The sequence below is a fragment of the Vulpes vulpes genome, chromosome 9, assembly GCF_048418805.1.
Source record: "Vulpes vulpes isolate BD-2025 chromosome 9, VulVul3, whole genome shotgun sequence".
Taxonomy (NCBI): domain Eukaryota; kingdom Metazoa; phylum Chordata; class Mammalia; order Carnivora; family Canidae; genus Vulpes; species Vulpes vulpes.
The window spans coordinates 103,308,504-103,331,940 of record NC_132788.1 but is presented as its reverse complement, the minus strand read 5'-3'; the positions used below and the strand labels follow the sequence as shown (position 1 = coordinate 103,331,940).

Here is a 23,437-nt window from a genome sequence, read left to right as displayed (position 1 = left end):
GTTAAACCAAATATACTTAAGATATACACAGAATATTCCATCCGAAAGCAACAAAACATATTATTCAAACACACATGGAACATTCTCCAGGATAGATATGTCAGCCATAAAACAAGTCTTAGTGAATTTAAATAGATTAAAATCCTATCAGGCATCTTCTTTTCCAACTACAATGCTATGAAACTAGAAGTCAATTACAAGAAAACTGGCGGGGGTGTGGGGAGTGGAGATATAAAAATGTGCTTTTACTTATTAATCAATGGGTCAAAGAAGAAATCAAGAGGAAAAAAAAATACCTTGAGATAAAAACCGAAACTTATGGGATGCAGAAAAAATAAGTTCTAGGAGGGAAGCAATAAATGTAACATCATGAAACAAAATCTCAAATCACCTCAAGAACCTACAAAAAACAAGTTAGTTAGATGTCAGTGAATTGGAAAAACAAGAAGTGGTGAAATTCCTGGAGACAACATTTTTTTTTGTAGGATTTTTTTACTGGAGTTCGATTTGCCAACATATAGCATAACACTTAGTGCTCATCCCATCAAGTGTCCCCCTCAGTGCCTGTCACCCAGTCACCCTGTACCCCCACCCACCTCCCTTTCCACTAACCCTTGTTTGTTTCCCAGAGTTAGGAGTCTCTCAGGTTTGTCACCCTCTCTGATATTTCCCACTCATTTTCTCTCCTTTCCCCTTTACTTCCTTTCACTATTTTTTTAGATTGCCCAAATGAATGAGACCATATAATGTTTGTTCTTCTCCAATTGACTTATTTCACTCAGCATAACACCCTCCAGTTCTATCCATGTTGAAGCAAATGGTGGGTATTTGTCGTTTCTAATGGCTGAGTAATATTCCATTGTATATACAAACCACATTTTCCTTACTGGAGACAACATTTAACCTACCAAGATTGATTCAGAAAATCTCAAAAGATTATTAGACTAGTGAGGAGAATCAGGAATAAAATTTCTACAAAATCCACAAGATGGCTTCACTGTGAATTATACCAAACATTCAAATAAGAATGAATACCAATCTTTCTCAAACTGTCCTAAAAAATGAAAGAGGAAATATTTGCAAATTTGTTAGGAGGCCTGTTTTATCCTGGTACCAAAACCAGATAAGGATGCCACAAGAAAGGAAAATCACAGGCCAATATCTATTCCTGGTGAAGAGATGTGCAAAAATCCTTAACAAAATATTAGCAAAGTCAACAATACACTGAAAGGATCATACATACATCAGAGTGATCAGAGTGCCTGGGTGGCACAGTCAGTTAAGTGTTTGACTTTTGGTTTAGGCTCAGGTCATGATCTCAGGGTCGTAAGATTGAGCCCTACTACCAGGTCCAAGCTCAGCACAGAATCTGCTTAATACTTTCTCTCCCTCTCCCCCTACTCTCTCTCTAAAATAATAAATCTTTATTTTAAAAAAGGATCATACATCATGATCAAGTGGGACTTACTCCAGGGAGGCATTATTTAACATCTAGAAATCAGTTATGGGTGATACACTACATTAATGAAGGAAAAAATATTTGATAAACTTTAACACTGATTTATAATAAAATTCTCAACAAAGTATACAGATGAAACATACCTCAACATAATAAATGCCACATATGACAAACCCCACAAAAATGGTTTATTTTTACAAGATACATTACCATACTTAATGGTGAAAAGCCAAAAGCTTTTCCTCCAATATTTGGAGAAAGATGAGGATGTCCACTCTGGCCACTTTTATTCAAGATAGTATTGGATGTTATAGCTAGCAGGAAATAGAAAAGGCTTGTAAATTGGAAAGACTGTTGCTCTTTGTCATGATATTACACAGAGAAAACCATAAAGATACCACCAAAAAATTGTTAGAATAAACAAACTCAGTAAAGCTGCAGGATATAGAATCAATATAAAAAAGTCTGTTCCAGGGTGCCTGGGTGGCTCAGTTGGTTACTGTCTTTGGCTTAGGTCATGATCCTGGGGTCCTGGGATTGAGCCCTGCATCAGGCTCCTTGCTCCGTGGGGAGTCTGCCTCTCCCTCTCCCTCTGTCTCTGCCCCTCCCCCTACTCATGCTCTCTCTCTCTCAAATAAATAAACAAAAAGAAATCTTAAAAAAAGTCTGTTTTATTTCTCTGCACTAATGACCTTTCAGAAAGAGAAATTAAGGGGTACCTGGGTGGCTCAGTGATTGAGTGTCTGCCTTTGGTTCAGGTCATGATCCTGGGGTCCTGGGATTGAGTCCCGTATCAGGCTCTCTGCAGGGAACCTGTTTATCCCTCTGCCTATGTCTCTGCCTCTCTTTCTGTGTCTCTCATGAATAAATAGAAGAATCTTAAAAAAAGTTAAAACAATTTACAATCATAAATAAAAAATGAGGTTATCATCTCATACCTGTTAGAATGGCTATTATTAAAAACATAAGAGGGACGTCTGGGTGGCTCAGCAGTTGAGCGTCTGCCTCTGGCTCAGGGCATGATCCCGGAATCCCGGGACTGAGTCCCACATCGGGCTCCCTGCATGGAGCCAGCTTCTCCTCTGCCTGTGTCTCTGCCTCTTTTTCTGTGTGTCTTTTGTGAATAAATAAATGAAATCATAAATAAATACATACATACATACAAACATAAGAAATAACTGTGGGTAAGACTGTGGAGAATAGGGAACCCTTGCGTACTGTTGGAGGGAATGTAAGTTGGTGCAGCACTAGGGAAAATACCATGGAGGTACCTCAAAACACAACTGAGCACATTGTAGACACTTAATAAATGCTCACAAATGAGTCCACTCTTGGATAGATGTTCACCCCCTCTAATAGTTTACAAGTTCCCTAAGAACTGCCCTGGATTTTATTTTTTCCCTAAACACTAATCAAGCATTCAAGCATTAACTAAGTGAGGGTATATCCTTCAGTAAATGTGTAAGTGAAGAAATTATTTTACTTTTACCTTCTACAAGACTCTCAAGTCATTTATTTTTCTTTTCTATAATAACCATCCTCGTCCAGGGGACCAAGGGGTCCATGTTTTAAAACCTATCCATCCTAAAAAAACAAAAAAATCCAACTCATGCATCCTAAGATCCTTTTTTAAAAAAAGATTTTATTTATTTATTCATGACAGACAGAGAGAAAGGCAGAGGGAGAAGCAGGCTCCACGCAAAGAGCCCGATATGGGACTTGATCCCAGGACAATGGGATCACACCCTGAGCCAAAGGCTGACGCTCAACCACTGAGCCACCCAGGCAGGTGTCCCGCATCTTAAGATTCTATCCTGACTCTGTGCCCTCATTTTCATTCTTCCTGAAGTTCATTCCCAAAGTGGGAGTTAGTGGATTCTATTTAAGTTGTAAATGGAATCAAATCATTCCTAGGCTTTGGCACTTCCGAAGTGTCCCTGGCCTTAGAATATTGGCTAGACTGCGTCACTTGTTCCCCTAGTCCTGTCCTTGCTCTCCACTCTATCTCCCAACACTTGCTGTCTGCTCATCTTCTGCCAACACTCTTGCCTCAGTTCCAGAAATACACTAAGCTTCCAACTAGGCTATATTTTGCTCATAAAGTTCCCTTCATCTGACATTTTTATCTGTTCTACAAATCCTCAGCCCTAATAAAAAACCTGCTTAGGTAAATCCCACTCACGTTTCCCTTCACGACGTAAATATCAGTCCTTCCCAATAGATATTACCGCCTCATATTAACCCATTCTATGTTCCTGTCATAAATGTGCCAGTTATTCATCTGAAATCTGTATTCCCAGGTAGACTGTAAGCCCTGTGGTGGCAAGTACTTTGTCTGTTTTGATGGCCATTGTTTCCCTGTCCCTGCCACACAACCTAGCTTTAACAGGAATTAATTCCTTTTAAAGGAACTCAGTGACCCTTTGTGGAACATGCAACAATTCCAACTCACCACCAAAAGCATTACAGTATGGTACGTAAAAAGAAAAGGAAGACAAAAATAGGGTTACAACAGGAAAACCATTTAAGTCCCACACAATACAAGATAAAGCAAAATACTATACTGCTGCGAAGGCAGATAAAAATGGATAGGATATTCTTTTTTTTTTTTTAAGATTTTTATTTATTTATTTATTCATGAAAGACACAGAGAGAGGCAGAGACACAGACAGGCAGAAAGAGAAGCAGGCTCCATGCAGGGAGCCTGACTCGGGACTCGATCCCGGGACTCCAGGATCACGCCCTGGGCCAAAGGCAGGTGCCAAACCGCTGAGCTACCCAGGGATTCCCAGGATATTCTTTTTGAAACAAGTATATAAGCAATAAAAATAAATTTATTCCTTATTTTTCTCCATAATTTTTAGAAGTTCTTAAATAGGTGATTCACAAACTGCTCGGTGTCACAAGAATTATCTAACAGAATTTACAGTATCCACCAAAAAGTATGTATACTTGTCCTGAGAAAATCAAGCTGAAAAGCTTACCCTTACCTTGAAACACATCCCCACAAAAATTATATACAAAAGTTTATTCATGCACGTATTAACAGAAATGAAGCAACTGTTAGAAAGATTCCTGTGACATAAGATATTCTGAGTCTCATCCCATATATAACTTTTCACATATCAAAATCTCATCCCATATGTGACTTTTCTTATGCCAAAGGAAAAGTCTATCTTTAAAACAGAGTGCTCTGGTGATCACTAACAAGCAAGCAATCAAGCCTGGCATCCGAGGGATGGTATAAATTTAAGTGTTCCTGAAAGAATGCAACTTGATTGGGATGCCTGGGTGGCTCAGTGGTTAAGCATCTGCCTTTGGTTCAGGGCGTGAACCTGGAGTCCTGGGATCTAATCCCACATTGGGTTCCCTGCATGGAGCCTGCTTCTCCCTCTGCCTGTGTCTCTGCCTCTCTCTCTGTGTCTCTCATGAATAAATAAATAAAATCCTTAAAAAAAAAAGAATGCAACTTGATGCACAAAACAGTACCTATCGAATATTTGGAAGTGATGTTTTGAAGCCTCTACACCAGGAACTGGCACAATTTGGTCGGTCATAGGCCTGACGGTAAACAGTTTTCTTGGAACACACCTACCTGTTTGTTGCCTCAGTTCTGTGACTGCTTGCACAGGACCAAGGAACAGGTGAGTCATTCTGACATTTTATGGCCTGTAGAGAGAGCATCAAGTAATTACTTTCTGGACCTTTTCAGAGAAAACGTTTTGCCACCCTCTAGTCTGGACCCAATTACCAGTTGACAGAAAATACAAGAAATGGAAGAAACACCTAAATATACTGCGAAAATAAAGTCCAAAATTTCAAAATGTGTGACTTTCTAAAAGAATAGAGATGACTCATAAAAAGTCACTATAATGTATAAACAACAGGGAATAGTATAGGTTAAAAAAGGCTAAAAGGCTGAAAAAAAATCACCATATATAAACCATGACTGGGTCCTCGGTCCAAAAATCACCAAAAACATAAATTAGAACAATGTGGGGGGAAGTTCAGCTTGTACACAGAGTAGTCATAAGATGGCATTATCATCTTTAATTTTCCTGGGTCAAAGTAAGAACATGCTTTTAGTAGGATGTGTTTATTTTTACAAGATACATTACCAAGTATTTAAAGGTCAAGTATGATGTATGCATTTAATTTTTAACTTATGCTCTCAGTTCAACATAAAATGCACTCAGTTACCTACAGAGAGAGCAAACATGCAAAATGGTAGAAAGAAGTGAAACCACTATAACAAACATTCGCTGTACTGGATGTTCAATTTTTTTTTCAAAAAGATTTTTTTTTAAAATTTTATTTATTTATGATAGTCATACAGAGAGAAAGAGAGAGGCAGAGACACAGGCAGAGGGAGAAGCAGGCTCCATACGCCGGGAGCCTGATGTGGGATTCGATCCCGGGTCTCCAGGATCGCGCCCTGGGCCAAAGGCAGGCGCCAAACCGCTGCGCCACCCAGGGATCCCTCAAAAAGATTTTTTAAATTCAAATTCAATTAGTCAACATATAGACACCATTAGTTTCCAATGTAGAGTTCAACAATTCAGTTGTATATAACACCCAGTGGTCATCACATCACACGCTCTCCTTACTACCCATCACCCAATTACTCCATCCCCCACCCACCTCCCCTCTGTCAACCCTGTTTGTTTCCTAGTTAAGAGTCTCTCATGGTTCTTCTCCCTCTCTGATGACTTCCCATTCGTTTTTTCCTCCCTTCCCCTATGATCCTCTGCATTGTTTCTTATATTCCACATGAGTGAAACCGTGTAATTGTATTTCTCTGACTTATTATGCGTGTTCAAATTTTGCTCAAAGTTTCAGGTTTTAGAGAAGGAAAATTAAGGGGAAAAACCACTCTTAGTCTAAACATCTCTTTAAGGGTAAACTCCATTATTCCAAAAGTAGCGTCATAAAGCCCCCATCCTTTTCTCCTGGAGGTCCTTTCTGTGATGGTTTGTTGGGGATGCACCGGCCCAGGATGTTCCGAGTACCAAAAGCAGAGTATTCTTGCTTTCATCTAGAAGAATGACTTATGGTTCACACATGTTTGTATTTATGTACAGAAAAATGCACACCCTTGAACCTAATAAGTCTCTTTTCTTTCTACCTGGAGGTAACTTCAAAAAGAAACAACAGGCAAAGACAAGGTCAAATGCTTCCCAGAAACCTCTTGTTCAGGAGAGGAGGAAAGGCCCATTGAACGAACGCTCCCCCAGTGCTCACCGGAACAAGCCAGGAGCACCAGAGTCCTGAGAACCGCAGGGCCTGGCCGGGGCCACCTGCCTCGCTCAGCGGAAATTCGCTTCCTCCTGGAAGAGTCAAAAAGGTTACTTGAAGCGTCTGAACAAGGGGGCTCCGTGGCTCCAAAACACTCCGCAGGCGCGCCCTCCGCCGCACTTCCGGGCCCTGCCCAACGGGGGCACGAACGGCCGCGAAAGGCCCCTTGGGAGACTGGGTGCACCTGTCCTTTAACGCCCTCCTTGGGCAGCCCCGGTGGCGCAGCGGTTTAGCGCCGCCTGAAGCCCGGGGTGTGATCCTGGGGACTCGGGATCGAGTCCCACGTCCGGCTCCCCACAGTGATCCTGCTTCTCCCTCTGCCTGTGTCTCTGCCTCTCTCTCTCTGAATCAATCAATCAATCAATCTTAAAAAAAATAAAATAAAATAACGCCCTCCTTCCATCCGGGCTTTCCTTGGATGTGGCCTCACCGACAGTTCAGCCCCACGACCGCCAACAAGTCTCCCAGGCAGGAGCTGCGCAGCCGTACAGAGACCGCGGGGAACCAGTGACGTCACTTCCGCTTCCTGCGTCTCGCGGTAGGCGCGGGGCTCCAGCTGGGACCGCAGGCCCCCAAAGACGTTTTCACGCTGGGAAATCGTAGTTTGGTCCTCTGTGTGCTGAGGGTCCAGGACGGGAGCAGAGGGCAGGGACAGATGCCAGGGGATAGGATGGGGCTGGAGCCAGCCTGTGCTGTGTTGGAGTCTGGAGGGCTAAGGTGGGGGCAGAGGGCGGGGGCTTGCCTCAGAGGATGCTTTCTTAATAAGTAATTTTGGGGGGGGGGTACCCGCTTTACCTTAAAAACTCTCCTCAAACCCTAGATTCTGTACAGATTTCCTAATTTTCTAAATGTATTTTTTTTAAGACTTTATTCATAAGAGACAGGCAGAGGGAGAAGCAAGCTCCCTGTAGGAATCCTGATGCAGGACTCAATCCCAGGACCCTGAGATCACGACCTGAGCCAAAGGCAGGGCTCAACCGCGGAGCCACCCAGGCCCCCTTAAATGTATTACTTTCAGTGACATTTTAAGGATGTATTTTAGTGGAATGGTGGTGTGAGATTAATTTTTCCTTTTACTTAATAAATAAACCCTACTGTAATATTACCTATTGATAAGCTATCCTTGACATATTCATTTGAAATTCCATTCTTGTTAATATAGTAAATTCCTCTATATACACTTGCATTTGTTTCTATTTTTTATTTTTCAAATTTTGCCATACAATCCAGGGCTTCCCATACTAAGTTGTATGGAACAGCATCAATTCCAGGCATTTTCAGTTATTCAGCTATGGTTCTAAAGTTTCTACCAAACTCAAAAAAGTTCCATGAGTGATGTGGATTTCAGTGGGTGGTAGTGGTGGAGTTAATAATAGTCTTTTTAGATCTTGGTTTGTTAGCACATTTACTGAGAATGGTTTATGTGTGTTATCAAGAATGTTTTACGCATCTCTTGAATTCATAACTGTTTTGCTGCATTCATGTTTCTTTCTGTATAACGTATTTCATTTTCAGGTACCTAAGGGAGTCTTTTGAAAAAAATCTTTTTTGCCTTGCCTTGAAACATTCTCTTCAAAATCTAGATTACATACAGATTTCCTATTTTCTTTCTTAATGTGTTAGTTTTAATGACATTTTAATATTTATTCCTCCAAGCTTGTATTTTAGTGTGTGATGTGGGATAATGGGTCCATTTTTACTTTTTCTCCAGAAAAGGAAATAGTTTTATTGTTAAACTATCCTTGACATACTTATCTGAAATTCCACTTTTATTAAACAGTGGAATACTCTATATACACTTGTGTTAGTTTCTAGATTTTTCTATGACAGCAATATATACTTAGGGTCATATCGCTTTTTTTTACTATAATTTTATACTGAGTGGTAATTGAGCAGTAAAAATATAATGGCAGTTAATGGTTCTGCTCAAGGTTCTTCAGAGACATACATTTTTTATGAATTTACTTATGTAGCTATTATGATTTTGTGTTTTGCAACAGCTATATTGAGATATAATTCGTGTATCAGTTTACTTTTTTTTTTCAGTTTACTTTTTAAAAAAAAATTTTTAAAAATTTATTTATTTATGAGAGACACAGAGAGACAGGGAGAGAGAGAGAGAGGCAGAGACACAGGAAGAGGGAGAAGCAGGCCCCACAAAGGGAGCCCGATGTGGGACTCGATCCCAGGACCTCAGGATCATGCCCTGGGCTGAAGGCAGGCGCCAAACTGCCGAGCCACCCAGAGATCCCCAAAATTTTACTCTTTTAAAAGTATACTGGTCCATGTTTTTTTTTAGCATGTTCAAAGATGATGCAAGCATTGCATTTTAGAACCTTTGCATCACTCTGCAAGCATCCTTGGCTGTCCAACCTTATTTTCCTCTTCCCTAACATTTAAACATCCACAAATCTTTTTTTCTCTATTGATTTGTATTGTAATTTCATGGAAATGAAATCACAGTCTTTTGTCAATTATTTCTTTTTACTTAGTATGCCTTTCAAGGTTCATATGCTTTGTAGTATACAAAGATTTTATTTATTTATTTGAGAGAGCATGTGCCTGTGCATTCTTGTGTAGGAGGAGAGGCAGAGGAAAAGGGAGAGAGAGAGAATCTCAGGCAGACTCCTCACTGAGCACAGAGGCTGACTCAGAGCTTAATCCCAGGACCCTGAGATCATGACCTGAGCTAAAATCAAGAGTTGGCAGTTTAACCAACTGAGCCACCCAGGCACCCCCATCATTTCTTTTTATTGGTGAATGATATTCCATTGTATGGGTATGTTGCATTTTATTTATTCGTCAGTTGATGAACATTTGGGTTGTTTCATTTTGTGGTTACTAGGAGTGTGTGTGTGTTTTTTTAAATGTATGCTCTATGCCCAAAGTGGGGCTTGAACTCCACCACCCTGAGACCAAGAGTTGCAGGTTCTATGGACTAAGCCACCCAGGCGCCCCCTGTGGGTATTAGGAGGAATATTGCTATGAAAATTCATGTGTATCTTTTTGTGCATAAGTCTTTTTTAGTTCCCTTGGGTATTGTTTAGTGCTTGCCAGAAAACAATTAACACACACACATATACATACATTTCCCTCCTAGACTCCAAGTTTCTGTCAGTCTGGGCCTCATAAGGTATTTTGAAGGGTGTGACAGGGTTGCAGCTGTGCCCATGGTGGGTATCGGAAGGGGGTCAACTCTGCCAAATAGAGCAGGAGGTGGCAGGTTTTTGAGGGGCTCTGTCCAGGGCTCATTTGGGATGTGGGTTGTGGTCAGGCTAAAGAATATGTTTTGTAGTTGGGATCTACTTTCTGAGAATTTAGGGCACTATGAGCTGGAAAAAAAAAGTTAGGGCCAAGTGCAGATACCTGTCAGTTTTATCTGTAAGCTTGGTGGGGGGTAGTGGGGAGTGGCTTTTGAGTAGATTCCTTTCAAAGAGTAATACACTGTACAAATTTAATCCAGTGATAAATACTCAGTTTGTGTTATGTAATATTTAGTATTAGGCAAAAACTGATGAGCGACAGATCTAATGTTAGACAGGTCTGAACTCCAAAGACCATTCTAATTCTACTATTAACATTAGTGTGATTGGCTAATGCATGCATTTATACATTTATTAACTGCTAGATTCTATGTACTGGTATGACATTTGAAACAAAATGAAGGCCCAATGTTCATAGAATTTACGTTTTATTGGGAGAAAGAAAATATATATAAATAAAGAGTAATAATGGAGTTTCTGGTAAATGCTAATAGAAAAAGTAAAGACTATATAGGAATCCTATTTTATTATATGGGGGGGGGGGAATCAGTTGAGTGACAATCCAGCTGCAGCACAGCTATTCTCTGCAAAATTCAGACCTTACTTTACAAATTTTGTAGATCAATAGGATGCTTCCCCCACCCCTGGGGCAAGGGGGGGAGGGGAACTGTAGTGAAATTAAAAGTTTCACATGCACCTAATTGACAGCTAAACTTTAATTAGATTTTATGGTGCCCCCTGTCTGTCACAAAGGGGAGAGACTGTGGTATCTTTAACAAATTTACAGGGGACCAAAGCAAGCCTATCCCCATCCTGGCCTTGGCTGTATTAGTCTCCAAGGGGCCCAGAACAGGTAGCCCTAAGAGATGTCATCACTGGAACATGAGCAAAAAGGAGAGTCAAAGCTGCACTTGGTATTGTCAGCACCGATCCTACAGTCCTTCAGTTCTCAATGTGGCTCTTACTTCCTAAGGACAGTCCCTCCCAACTGCTGACCTTCATGAATCACAAATACACTTTCACGGACACTGTACATAGTGTTGCTAATGGGGGGCAGCCCGGGTGGCTCAGCGGTTTAGCGCCGCCTTCAGCCCAGGGCGTGATCCTGGAGACCCGGGATCGAGTCAGGCTCCCTGCATGGAGCCTGTTTCTTCCTCTGCCTCTCTCTCTCCCTCTGAGTGAATAAATAAAATCTTTAAAAATGCTAATGAGATGGATTATAGTAAACCCTGTGTTGGGTCACCCACTTTTCCCTTCAGAATTATGGCTTATCCTCCAGGTTCAGGGAGTACAGCCATCTAACAGCTCTCAGCCTTTAGCCTGCTGAGAACTGTCCTCAGCTAAACGAAGCGACTCACTTACCCACTCAGGTCTCCTGCTGGGGGAGCATAACTGCCTGACAGCTATCTGTATTCACCACCATATTTCCTCTGAGGATACTCCTGGCTGCTCCAACCCACTGACTGATCACAGCTGGATACCAGTGCATGCCCACTGCCATGCTCACACAATGACACTGATGACCAGGGTCAGTTAACTCTGCCAAGAGGGTGTCTCCTCTTTCTGGCATAACAGACCTCAAGTGCCAGGCACCTGGATAACTTCAATAGGACCTTGGCCATGTATCTGGAAGTGCTACTCTTTTAGGTGTCAAGACCTCTAAACCTGCTGAGACCAGACTGGAGGAGACCTGAAGCAAATACTGCAAATTGGCTCACTGGGCATGTCATTACACAGGGCTGCTTCTACCAACAAGCCTTGATTTCTGGACCCACATATCCCATGTTTTTGAGTTAGATACATTGTGATTGTCACTGACTTAGAATGTACATGCATCCTATGAATTGTGTAGCCAGAATATCTACTGTATGCAAATGTCTATTCTAAATGTGATCATAGTCTTTGAAATTAAACTGTTGCATATTTTCCATTAAATAATTTTTTAAAACCATTCTCCACAATTTTTTTTTTCTGCATGGTTCTACCTCTGTCCTCATCTTTCTTGACAAACTTCATAGGAGATTTATACTGGCACCTCTGTTTCCTCAATACTCACTCATCAACCCCCTCTATCTGGATTGTTTATGCACCTACCCTTTGGAGGTAAAAAATTGCGCCCTCCCTAATATCAACAAAGGCCTGCATGTCATCGGCAAATGTCAAGGGATATTTTCAAGTCCTCATTTACTTAGTCCTTTCAATAGAACCAAAACTATTAACCACTCTGCTTTTCATCAGAAAGGACCTCTTTGCCCCCATGACACTGTAGACTAAGTGATCTTTGAAATCTCCAAAGATTCTTCAAGGAATGAACATCCCATGAAGTTGATTTCCTGTTTTGGGTTCGTGCAGGTTTTAAATGTTTCTTAGGGGATATTTTCTCATTTTAAGTCAAAGTAAAGAAAGAAGAATTTCATTTTTGAGAATATCCCTTCACCTTTGCCCACTGTTGCCTACACAGATATGACCGAACATTTTCCATTCTTTCATCTTTGTATCCTAAGGGACCTGAATTGTTTGCAGTGAGGAAAGTCAGAACAATTTATTCAATGAGGACCTTTGAGAATTCAGTCACTGAGATGATTAACATGTCCTGTTGCCCCTTTCCTGTAATTCACTGATGGCAGCCTAGGGGAAAACCCAAATGGGCTCTCCTGGGACAGACTGCAGAGAAGAGTAAGCTTCAGTGATAACCATCAGAGAGGGCAAGATCAATGCTTCCCAGTCAGAGTTGGAGGAGTATGGAGGAACACGACGAGAAAGTGGGCACTGGGTTTACCTCTAGAGTAATGAGACTGGAACAGTCCCATATTTAGGAAGTCTCTGTAGTTTGAAGGTACTTTACTTGGTACTTAAATCAGTCTTTCCCAGATCTCGTTCTGTTTCCTGCTCTTTCAGAATTGAGACAGTTTCCAGTAAGAGTGATTTTCCAGTGAGTCTCTTTCTCTTTATTCTTTCCCATGAATTCTAGGCTCCTGTTCCATTATGTGTATTATGTGTGATGTGTTGTCCTCTTTGTTCCTCAAGTGTTTGGATTTTTCTGTTATATTCTCTAACTCTTTTTGCGGGCAGATTTGTCTTACTGATAGCACTTGGTAGTTCTGTATTGTTGTTTTTCTGTAGTGTCCACAATATCTCTACACATATTGTAATCATTTCTGACGTTTGGTCTTCAAGTTAATATCCATTTCCCATCTTACTAATCTCTATACATATTCAAGAGAATATTGAGTGATTGAGTTGGAGTAGACTGTATTGGCTTGCTCACAAATTTAACAGAAATAATTTAATGTAGAATACTCTATTGGCTGGTTTTTTCAAAGTAATCTCTATGGCAAGCATGGGGGCTCAAGCTCATGACCCAGAGATCAAGAGCTGCATGCTCTATTGACTGAGCCAGCCAGGCACCCCTTGGTTGGTTGCAGTTTTAAACAACTATTTTTTATTGGATTAAGAAATCGACCCAAGTGGTGTTTTTTTGTTTTGTTTTGTTTTTGTTTTAGCAAGAGGTTCTTCTTAGGCAGCTAATGACAGTACTGGCTCTTACATTTTCTGAAATAATTTTTCTATTGTGATTATGGTTATGATTGCTCTTCACGTCTCTATTTTTGTGATGTACACTTTTAGCAAACATCCCAGCATTAATGAGCTTTCCATCTCTAAAATAACTGTGTTACTTGTTTAGGATATATTACTTTTACTATTCTTGAATAGATATGACAGCATTGTATTTAACTTTACTATTCTGTTTTTTTCCCTGTCTACATTTAGTTATATGATGATCTTGAAGATTCCTGTTTAGTGTTCTGGTATATAATGCTTTTGGTCTCAATCTTTATTATATGCCCAATATTTCATGTGTTGAACACCTAGTATGTGTAGGTACCATGTAAATCTTTAGAAAGACAATGGAGAGCAAAACCAGTCACAACCTCTGACCTACAAATAAAATCACCAAGTGAGAGAGGCACATTAAGGAATAGTACAGGATGCTCCACTTTTGCTCCCCACATACTCTGTCCCTCCTGAACTTCACTGTCTGCTCTCCATCTCACTGGCCTCTCAAATCCCTTCCATTACCAAGCTCACCCAACCCTAGGGAAAGGGCAAATTCTGTTCTCTGCACCTGAAATACCTGCTCTTTCCTTATTTTCCTTTATTAACAATTACTTGAGCATTCTGAATCCCCACAAAGAAGTTAATAGTAGTAACCACATATTTAGAATGAAATATAGTAAGAGCATAGTTCAGCTCTTCAAATTAAGGCTATTTGAGTTGCGAATCCACATTGAATAATTAGTATAGAGATATCTGAATAATGGAGATTAACAAAGAAAGACATTTGATGTCTTCACTTATTTCGAATGCTCATACCATGAAGAAATTGGTTTATGTCCATGGCATCAAATAGAATTAGATCAGTGAATAGGAGATAAAAGGAGATGTCTGCTAAAATTTTAAAAGGATACCTAAGTACATTTAGATTGAAAATGAGCTACCATTTGGCTAAGTGAATGACTCTTTGCCTTTGGAAGAATGAATGGAGGGTGAATAGGTGGATATCCACCTAAAGGTGGTATTGTAAGGTGATGACTGGCTGATGTGCCAGTTGGCTATTCACTGAAGATTGCTTTCAGTTCCTTCTCCAGCAGGCACATCAGCTACATGGAAGCACGAAACCATAGCAGAGTATCAGAATTTTTCCTCCAGGGCCTCTCAGATGATCCAGAACTGCAGCCCCTCCTCTTTGGCTTATTTCTCTTCATGTACCTGGTCACCGTGCTGGGAAATCTGCTCATCATCCTGGCTATCCTCTCTGACTCCCATCTCCACACTCCCATGTACTTCTTCCTCTCCAATCTATCTTCTGTTGATATCTGTTTCATCTCTACCACTGTCCCAAAGATGCTGGTAAACATCCAGACACACAGCAAAGACATCTCCTACACTGGATGCCTCATTCAGGTGTATTTTTTTATGATTTTTGCTGGGATGGATGGCTTCCTCCTGACCGTGATGGCCTATGACCGGTTTGTGGCTATCTGCCACCCCCTGCGCTACACAATCATCATGAACCCACGGCTGTGTGGCTTGCTGGTTCTGATGTGTTGGTTTATCATTTTCTGGGTCTCCCTGATTCATGTCCTACTGGTGAGGCAGCTGACCTTCTGTCCAGGCACAGAAATTCCACATTTCTTCTGTGAAGTGGTTCAGATCCTCAAGGTGGCCTGCTCTGACACCCTCATCAATAACATCTTCTTGTATGTGTCCACTGTCATATTGGGTGTGTTTCCTCTCAGTGGGATCTTCTTTTCATACTCTCTGATTGTCTCCTCTTTAATGAAAATGTCCTCTGCAGCAGGAAAATATAAAGCATTTTCCACTTGTGGGTCTCACCTCTCTGTGGTCTCCTTGTACTATGGGACAAGCCTGGGGCTCTATTTCAGTCCTTCTGCAACTCATTCTTCCCAGAGCTCCATTGGCTCAGTGATGTACACTGTGGTCACCCCCATGCTGAATCCCTTCATCTACAGCCTGAGAAATAAGGATGTGAAGGGCGCCCTGGCAAGACTCCACAGTCGAGGAACCCTTTGTATGTGATGGGCCACTGGCTTCAGAACCAAGGGGACATTGTGTATTCAGAAGTCACTTTACTTGTTAAAAAGAATTTTGAAAGAAATGAGTTTGCAGTGAAGAGTAGAGTAACAGAAGCTATCAGCATTTCTCCTCCATTCCCAGGGATCCCAGGGATTTCACTTTCTCCATTGCCTACCAATCTGACTGCCGATGCTCAGCAACAGGTACATGGGGTAAGAAGTAACAGGGAATCATGATCCACCAAGGACTGCGTTTGATGAAGAGGTGTGAAGTACACCATCTTCTTCACCAATTAGCTAGAATAATTCTCATATTTCCATTTTGTGCCACTTTCCAATATTTCCTCACAGGATGAAAACTGTGCTTAGTTTTTGTGGGAGCTGACTTAGGGCATACTTTATTGGATGTATTTCCTTCCCTGTATTACTTCTCTTCTCCCTAACCCATGTGCTTGTTCCTTGCTTCTTCCAGTAATGTGCTTGCTAATGAATCACTGGCTCAGTGTCTTCTTCTGAGGAACCCAAAGAAAGTGAGGTAGTAAAGATTGTGATGGGTATTAAAACAACATCATGGATAGAACTAATGACTTTTGGGACAAAACCAAACTGAACAAAAACCAAGAATTCAATACATACATAATTAGATCCTCAAATTATTGAAAAAAACACCATCTTTCAGCAATATTGGGGTAGCTTTGACTCACTTTGATTCCACTACATTTCAAGCAATGTTTAATTATTTACTGTGTGCAAACTGAGGAGACCAAAGAGGTAAATATGATTGCAGTACAAAATTGTGAGCATAATAATATTGGTGTGTAAAAGAACCTGTTGAAAAGAAAGGTAGGGCAGCCCAGGTGGCTCAGCGGTTTAGCACTGCCTTCAGCCCAGGGTGTGATCCTGAGGTCCCGGAATCGAGTCCCACATCGGGCTCCCTTTGTGGGGCCTGCTTCTCCCTCTGCCTGTGTCTCTGCCTCTCTTTCTCTCTTGCTCTGTGTCTCTCATGAATAAATAAAATCTTAAAAAAAAAAAGAAAACAAAGGTAAAAGTTTTCAACTCAAGTAATTCCAGAGAATATATTTATTTAATGAAATTACTGAGGTATGGGATCCCTGGGTGGCGCAGCGGTTTGGCGCCTGCCTTTGGCCCAGGGCGCGATCCTGGAGACCCGGGATCGAATCCCACATCAGGCTCCCGGTGCATGGAGCCTGCTTCTCCCTCCGCCTGTGTCTCTGCCTCTCTCTCTCTCTCTCTCTGTGACTATCATAAATAAATAAAAAATTAAAAAAAAAATTAAAAAAAAAGAAATTACTGAGGTAAAAATTGCATACCATGAATTTCACCCATTCAAAATGTAAATTCAGTAATTGCAGTAAACATAGTTATGCAACCATTGCCACAATGCAGTTTTAGAACATTTCTATCACTCCAAAATTTCCCTTGGTCTCCAGTTGCAGTTAATGTCCACTCCCACCTCAGTCCTAGGCAATACCTTATCTGCTTCCTATCTCTAGAAATTGGCTTTTTCTAGATATGTTATGTAAATGTAATCATACAATATATGGGTTTTTGATTCTGGCTTCTTTCACTTAGCATAATGGTTTTTGAGGGTTATCTATGTGGAAAACATACACCAGTATTTTGTTTCTTATAACTGCAGAGTAATACTCAAACATATAAATATACCTCTGTTTGTTTATTTATTTATCAGCAGGTAGACACTTGGATATTGCAGTTTGGGTTATTATGAATAAATCTGTTATGAACTTTTGCACGTATCTCTGTATTGACGTGTATTTTCATTCCTCTGGGGTAGATAACTCATGGTGTAATTACTGAGTTACATGGTAAATTGAGGTTTCATTTTTAAGAATCTGCTCAACTTTTTTTCAAAGTGGCTCCACTATTTTACATTCCCATGACCAATGAACAATAGTTCCACATTTCCCACATCACCAACACTTGGGATTCAGCAAAAACTTCTAACAGGAGAATACACTTGAGGACTGAGTTAACAAACAATCAGTAGAAATTTAACTGAAGAATGGGTTTGGGTAGGAAGTAGAGAGGAGAGTTGGAACAAGAGGAGAAAGGAACCACATACACATAAACATGGAAAATTTGAGATTAAGGCATTTCAGGAGGATATATGGAACAGATTACTGAGTTATTAGAAATAAGCCTAGATATGTGGCTAGAGGACAGACTATTGAGAATCTAATTTGAGGGATGCCTGGGTGGTTCAGTTGGTTAAGCATCTGATCAACCTAAGATCAGATCTTAGATCTTAGTGTTGTGAGATCAAGCCCTGCATTGGCTCTGTGCTGGGCATGAAGCCTGCTTGAGATTTTCTCTCTCCCTCTGTCTTTTCCCTCTCCTCCCCATTCTGCTCTAGGAAAAAAAAAGAGAGAGAGAATCTAATTTGACAAATTAAGGACTTTGAAAGCAATGGAGCACTACGGCCATGCTGTAATCACAGATATAGTATGAGGACCTTAGGATTGCTCTTAATGGGAAAAATTAGTGGCAAAGGGAACAGTTTCGAGACTGCTGAAGCAGTCAAGGGGAGAGAAGATGGGGACCTGACCGGACCAGTGGCAATAAGATGGGCAGATTTTGGAAGAAAGGTGTACTAATTTCCTATTGATGCTGTAACACATTGCCATAAGTCTAGTGGCTTAAAACTATACAAATTTATTATTTTACATTTCTGGAAGTCAGAAGTCTAAAATGCATCAGCAGGACTGTTTTCTTTCTGGAGGTGCTGAGGAAGTCTCTTTCCTTGCCTTTTCCAAATTCTAGGCCCCCTCCATTTGTGGGAGTTTTGGAATTCAGGTATAAAGCCCTGTTATAGCCCAAGAACAAGGAGGAACATTTTGAGAAGGCAGACCTATGCCCAGATGTTCGGCTTGTTGACCATGGTCCCACTCATATACCTGGAAATAGCCACATCCCATGTGGACTTGACTATAGTCCCATTTGGCCTTGGCACTAGCACTATCCCTCAGACTCCAGAAGGAGACACATCCACCCATGCCTCTCAGATAATAGGCCTCTAAGATGCAGACCTTGAGCAGCCACCCTGTAATCCAGCTCCAGCCTCTCTCAGCTATGTCCATCTGTGACCCTGAAGGCAGGCCTGCTGACCTGGTCTGATTGCAGATCTTGAAGCAGCCCCATGCCCAGCTCCAGACAGTCTGAGCCACGATGTAGAAGGAATCATGCTCACCCAAGGACCCAGGGGGAGACTCATCCATCAGTGCCCACTGAGGCAATCTACAGAACTTGGTCATGTGGACCCTAAGGCAGTTCTATGACATGGCTCCAGCCCCTCTCACCTGTGTTGGGCCATTCATGCATGCCTAGTGAGAGAGCCATACTTTTCCACACAACTTGGAAAATAGCCACTGTGGATCCTGAAGAGAATGCTTGCCCCAGTGCCAGCCCTACTGACCAAGGCCCAGAAGGCAGTTCTGTCTACCCAGAAAAGGTCCATTTCCCTACTAATTGGATTTCCACAGATTATATTACAGATCCAGAAGCAGCTGTATTACATGGCTCCAACACAACTCAACTATGGTCCCAGAGGCAAAACCACCAGCCCTAAAACCCAGCAGGAGGTCTTTATGTAGTGAAAGCAGCCTCCAAAGACTGAAAGAAGTGTTTTCTCCTTCAAATGCATAGACCCTAATACCAATACCACCTGTCTGCATACTCTACCAGCTGACCTGAAGAATTCCAAGCTGAACATTTACTGCAGTTACATGCAACAAATATTACCTACCATGAAATATTGAAACATATAAAGCTACCATAATCAAGAATGAGGTATGTACATATATATGACTAGTACATAAGAGTTCTAGAAACTGATAGATATTTATAAGAATTGTTTTTTATTTTTTATATATTTTTTAAAGTTTTTATTTATTTATTTATTTATGAGAGAGAAAGAGAAAGAGAAACGCAGAGACACAGGCAGAGGGATTAGCAGGCTCCATGCAGGGAGCCCAACGTGGGACTCGATCCCGGGTCTCCAGCATCATGCCCTGAGCCAAAGGCAGCGCTAAACCGCTGAGCCACCGGGGCTGCCCAAGAATTGTTTTTTAAATAAGGGTGGAATTCCAATTCAGTATGCCAATTAGCTTACCAGTAAGTGGTACTAAAACAATTAGCCATGTGTTCTGGAGAAAAATTGTCACTGGATCCACTACCACACACTACATGTCAAAATATATTCCATGCAGATTAGAGATTTAAAGATCTTTAAATATATTTAAGAAAAAATTATAAAATCTGAATAAGATATATAGTTTAAAAAGGGTTAAAATCAAGGCAGATAATCTTTTTTTTTTTAAGATTTATTTATTTATGATAGACATAGAGAGAGAGAGGCAGAGACACAGGAGGAGGGAGAAGCAGGCTTCATGCCGGGAGCCCGATGTGGGACTTGATCCCAGGACTCCAGGATCGCGCCCTGGGCCAAAGGCAGGCGCCAAACCGCTGAGCCACCCAGGGATCCCCAAGGCAGATAGTCTTTTAAAAACAGACTTTTGGGGGGGGCGCTCACATGGCTCAGTTGGTTAAGGGTCTAACTCTTGGTTTTGGCTCAGTTAAGGGTCTAACTCTTGGTGTCTGCTCGGTTGTGATATTGGGGTCGTGGAATCATGCCCCGCATTGGGCTCCTTGCTGAGCAGGAAGTCAGCTTGAGATTCTCTCCCCCTGCCCCTACCCATGCTCTTTCTCACTCTCATAAATAAATTAAAAAATTTCAAAAGCCAGACTTCTTCGCCTATATAACACTTAAATCTTTATATAGGGGGCCTGGAAGGCAGGGTCTGAGGCATGCAGGAGGGAGAGGGGCCAGGCTGGGGGTGTGTGCAGGAGCCATAGTGCTGCAGCCCCAAGGTCCTGGCATATTTTAGCATCTGTGCAAGCTTCTCTGTAATTCATGTTTTCTCACTGTAGTATTAAGAATTATACCAAATTGAAAAGATATGAATGAATACCCTAAAACAAGAAAAAATAAGACATAAGACATTACACTCTTCTTCTTACTTAGATTCCTCTGGAATAAGCAGAATTGCAGATAGATTCAATGGAATTTTTTTTTTCTGATTAGTTTTAGTACTTGTTCTATGAGACAACCAGACGAAATATTTTGGCAACAAAGATGACGACTCTGATACAGAGACATCAAATGATTTGTCAAAATTTACAGATGGAATCAAGGTCAGAAATAGAAATCATAACTATCTGGTTCCCAGTCCTGTACTGAGAATTCTATACCACACTGGATTTTGTACAGAAAATTGAAATTTGTGATCAAGAGTGTGACTCATTTGAATTGGTCAACCAACAAACTCAAGAGGAGAGTCCTATAGAGGTTCACACTACTGAAGATGTCCCAATTGTTGCAGAAGTGCATGCAATTTCTGAAGACTATGATATAGAGACAGGAAACAATTCCTCTGAGAGGCTCCAAGACCAAACTGATAAGGAAGCCACCAGCTAAAGTTTGCAAAATTCTTGACATGAGCCAAGTCTGAATGTGACTGCCCAGCAGAAGTGACTTATACTGAGAGCTAATAGGAGTGTCCCCTATAAATGTGAACTTTGTGAATTCAACAGCAAATATTTTTCTGCTATAAAACAGCATATGATGCTGAAGCATAAGTGTAGTGATTCAAACACATGTCAAATATGCAAGGAAAGTTTCTCTACCAACATGCTTCTGATCGAACACACCAAACTGAATGAAGAGGATCCCTACATTTGTAAATACTGTAATTATAAAACAGTGATTTTTGAGAACCTCAGCTGGCACACTGTAGACACCCAGTTTAGTGACCTTTATTGGTGTGAGCAATGCAATGTACAGTTATTCTCAAGCAGTGAATTCAACCTACATTTCCAAGAGTACAGCTTTGATGACAGTACTAGTGTCAGTTTTGTAAACATGAAACCAACAATCCAGAAGACTTGCAAAACCATGTGGTAAATGAACATGCACATAAATTAAGTAAGTGATAATAAGTATAACAATGGAGAACACGGACAGTACAGCCTCTGTCCAAAAGAAAAGTGGTACATATAGTCCCCCCCCCCCCAAAAAAAAAAGGTTTTATTTATTTAGAGAGAGCATATGCAGGGGGAGGGGCACCAGAAGAGGGAGGGAGAGAATCTAAAGCAGACTCCCCACTGAGTGCAGAGCCTGACATGGGCCTCAGGGCTTGATCTCATGACCCTGAAATCACAACCTGAGCCCCAAATCAAGAGTTAGATGCTTAACTGACTGAGCCACCCAGGTGCTCGCAAAATTGCCTTTGACAAATGTTAAAACTTCTTGGTATGTCAAGTATGTGGTTTTCATAGTAGACTTCATACAAATGTTACCAGGTATGTTGCTATTGAACATACTAAAATTTTTCCTTATGTATGTGATGACTCTGTGAAAGGCTTTTCAAGTATGTTAGAACATTGCAAACTCTAAATTCACATTTATCTGAAGGGATTTATTTATGTCAGTACCGTTAACATTCAATAGGACAAACTGAAGATCTTAAAATGTATCTAGATTTCAAGCATTCAGTTGACTTACGTCATAAATATAGTGATTGCTTGATGAGGTTTGGAAATGAGAGGGGATTACTAAGCCACCTTCCAGTCCATGACACAATTATTTTCTTTAACTTTCATAATGTTAACAAATTTGATATTTTGGAGATGTTAAAAAAAAACCCACTAAATGTTTGTACAATGAAAGATGAAACATTAACATAGCAACAGACATGATCAATTCAATACAGACATGATCAATTCAATCGGTCCATAAAACACATTTGATGATGCGCATGAACAAGACGTTTCTCTTTTTATTGAACAACTGACATACAATATTTGATTAGTTTCGGGAGTACACAGTGATTTAACATATATACAAAGCGTGAAATGGTCACTACAGTAAGTCTAGTTAACAGCTGTCGCCAAAGAGTGGTGAAATGTTACATTGACTATATTCCATATGTGGGGACTTTACATCGTCTGTCTTAATTTTTTTTTTTTTAAACTGGAAGACTGAACCTCTTAATCCCCTTCACCTATTTTGTCCATTCCTCCCCCCACTCCCCTCCCCTAAGTCTTGAATAGATGGGATACCCAATCTTATTTTAAAAAAGATCTTTAAAAAAAAAATAAATAAAAATAAAAAAAGATCTTTATTTACCGCACAAAGGCCACCCAATGAACACCACCGCCAACAAGATTAAGGGGGAGACTTTATAACCTGGCGTGAAGAAGAGAACAGCGCCTGGGATCAGTGCTGTGTCACAAAAACAAAGATATGCATACTTGACACAGAAAAAGGAAAGATTTACGGGAAATGTCATGACGTTGAAACAAAGGCATCAACGACGAGACTTTAGAAGGGCAAGGGTGTCCGACTCCAATGACAGAGGAAGTAAAGGCCTAAGACCGGGATGGACTGTTGGATTCTCGGGACCACGACCGTAAATGCTCGAGGAGGTGCGGGGGGCAGGCAGGAAGCCTTCCACTGCGCAGGCTACGGGGTGAGCACACGAGCGTCCTTGACCGGCCAAACCAGCACTGGGCCTCGCCTTCGTCACCCCGGTCCGTCCCCGCGCCCGGTCCCGCCCTCCGCCAGTAGTCGCGTCCACATACCTCGTTCCAGCCCCCTGGCGCGTCCTCCCGGCCGCATCCGGGGCTCAGAACAAGCGCCCAGCCCAGCCAGCCCCTCAGCCGGCGCGGGAGGCGACCGGGACTCTGCAGTCTGAGGTGGAAGCCCCGCCCCTCGAGTCCCGGCA

General features: G+C 41.3%; 1 protein-coding gene, 1 long non-coding RNA gene and 1 pseudogene across 3 annotated transcripts; 2 read left to right on the top strand and 1 right to left on the bottom strand.

Annotated features, from left to right (window-relative positions):
- Positions 1-1,681: 1,681 nt before the first annotated feature.
- Positions 1,682-23,426, bottom strand: LOC112909728 (uncharacterized). Of its 2 annotated transcripts, XR_011994476.1 has the most exons (4): positions 23,295-23,426; positions 6,701-6,786; positions 5,055-5,128; positions 1,682-1,773 (listed from the first exon to the last, which is right to left on the bottom strand). It is a non-coding gene; the product is annotated as an uncharacterized lncRNA (long non-coding RNA). The 2 variants fall into 2 exon arrangements; XR_011994477.1 differs by lacking the exon at positions 6,701-6,786 and having other exon boundaries at positions 23,295-23,373.
- LOC112909714 (olfactory receptor 7D4-like) lies at positions 7,947-15,618 on the top strand. The gene has a single exon (XM_025985725.2). It carries the CDS (start codon positions 14,683-14,685, stop codon positions 15,616-15,618), a length of 936 nt encoding a protein of 311 aa, XP_025841510.2. The 5' UTR covers positions 7,947-14,682.
- On the top strand, positions 20,612-21,711 carry LOC112909727 (zinc finger protein 639 pseudogene; annotated as a pseudogene).
- Positions 23,427-23,437: the final 11 nt, after the last annotated feature.

Excerpts from the sequence above, each read along its gene's own strand:
- LOC112909714 (XM_025985725.2), top strand. The coding sequence starts at position 14,683 with ATGGAAGCACGAAACCATAGCAGAGTATCAGAATTTTTCCTCCAGGGC.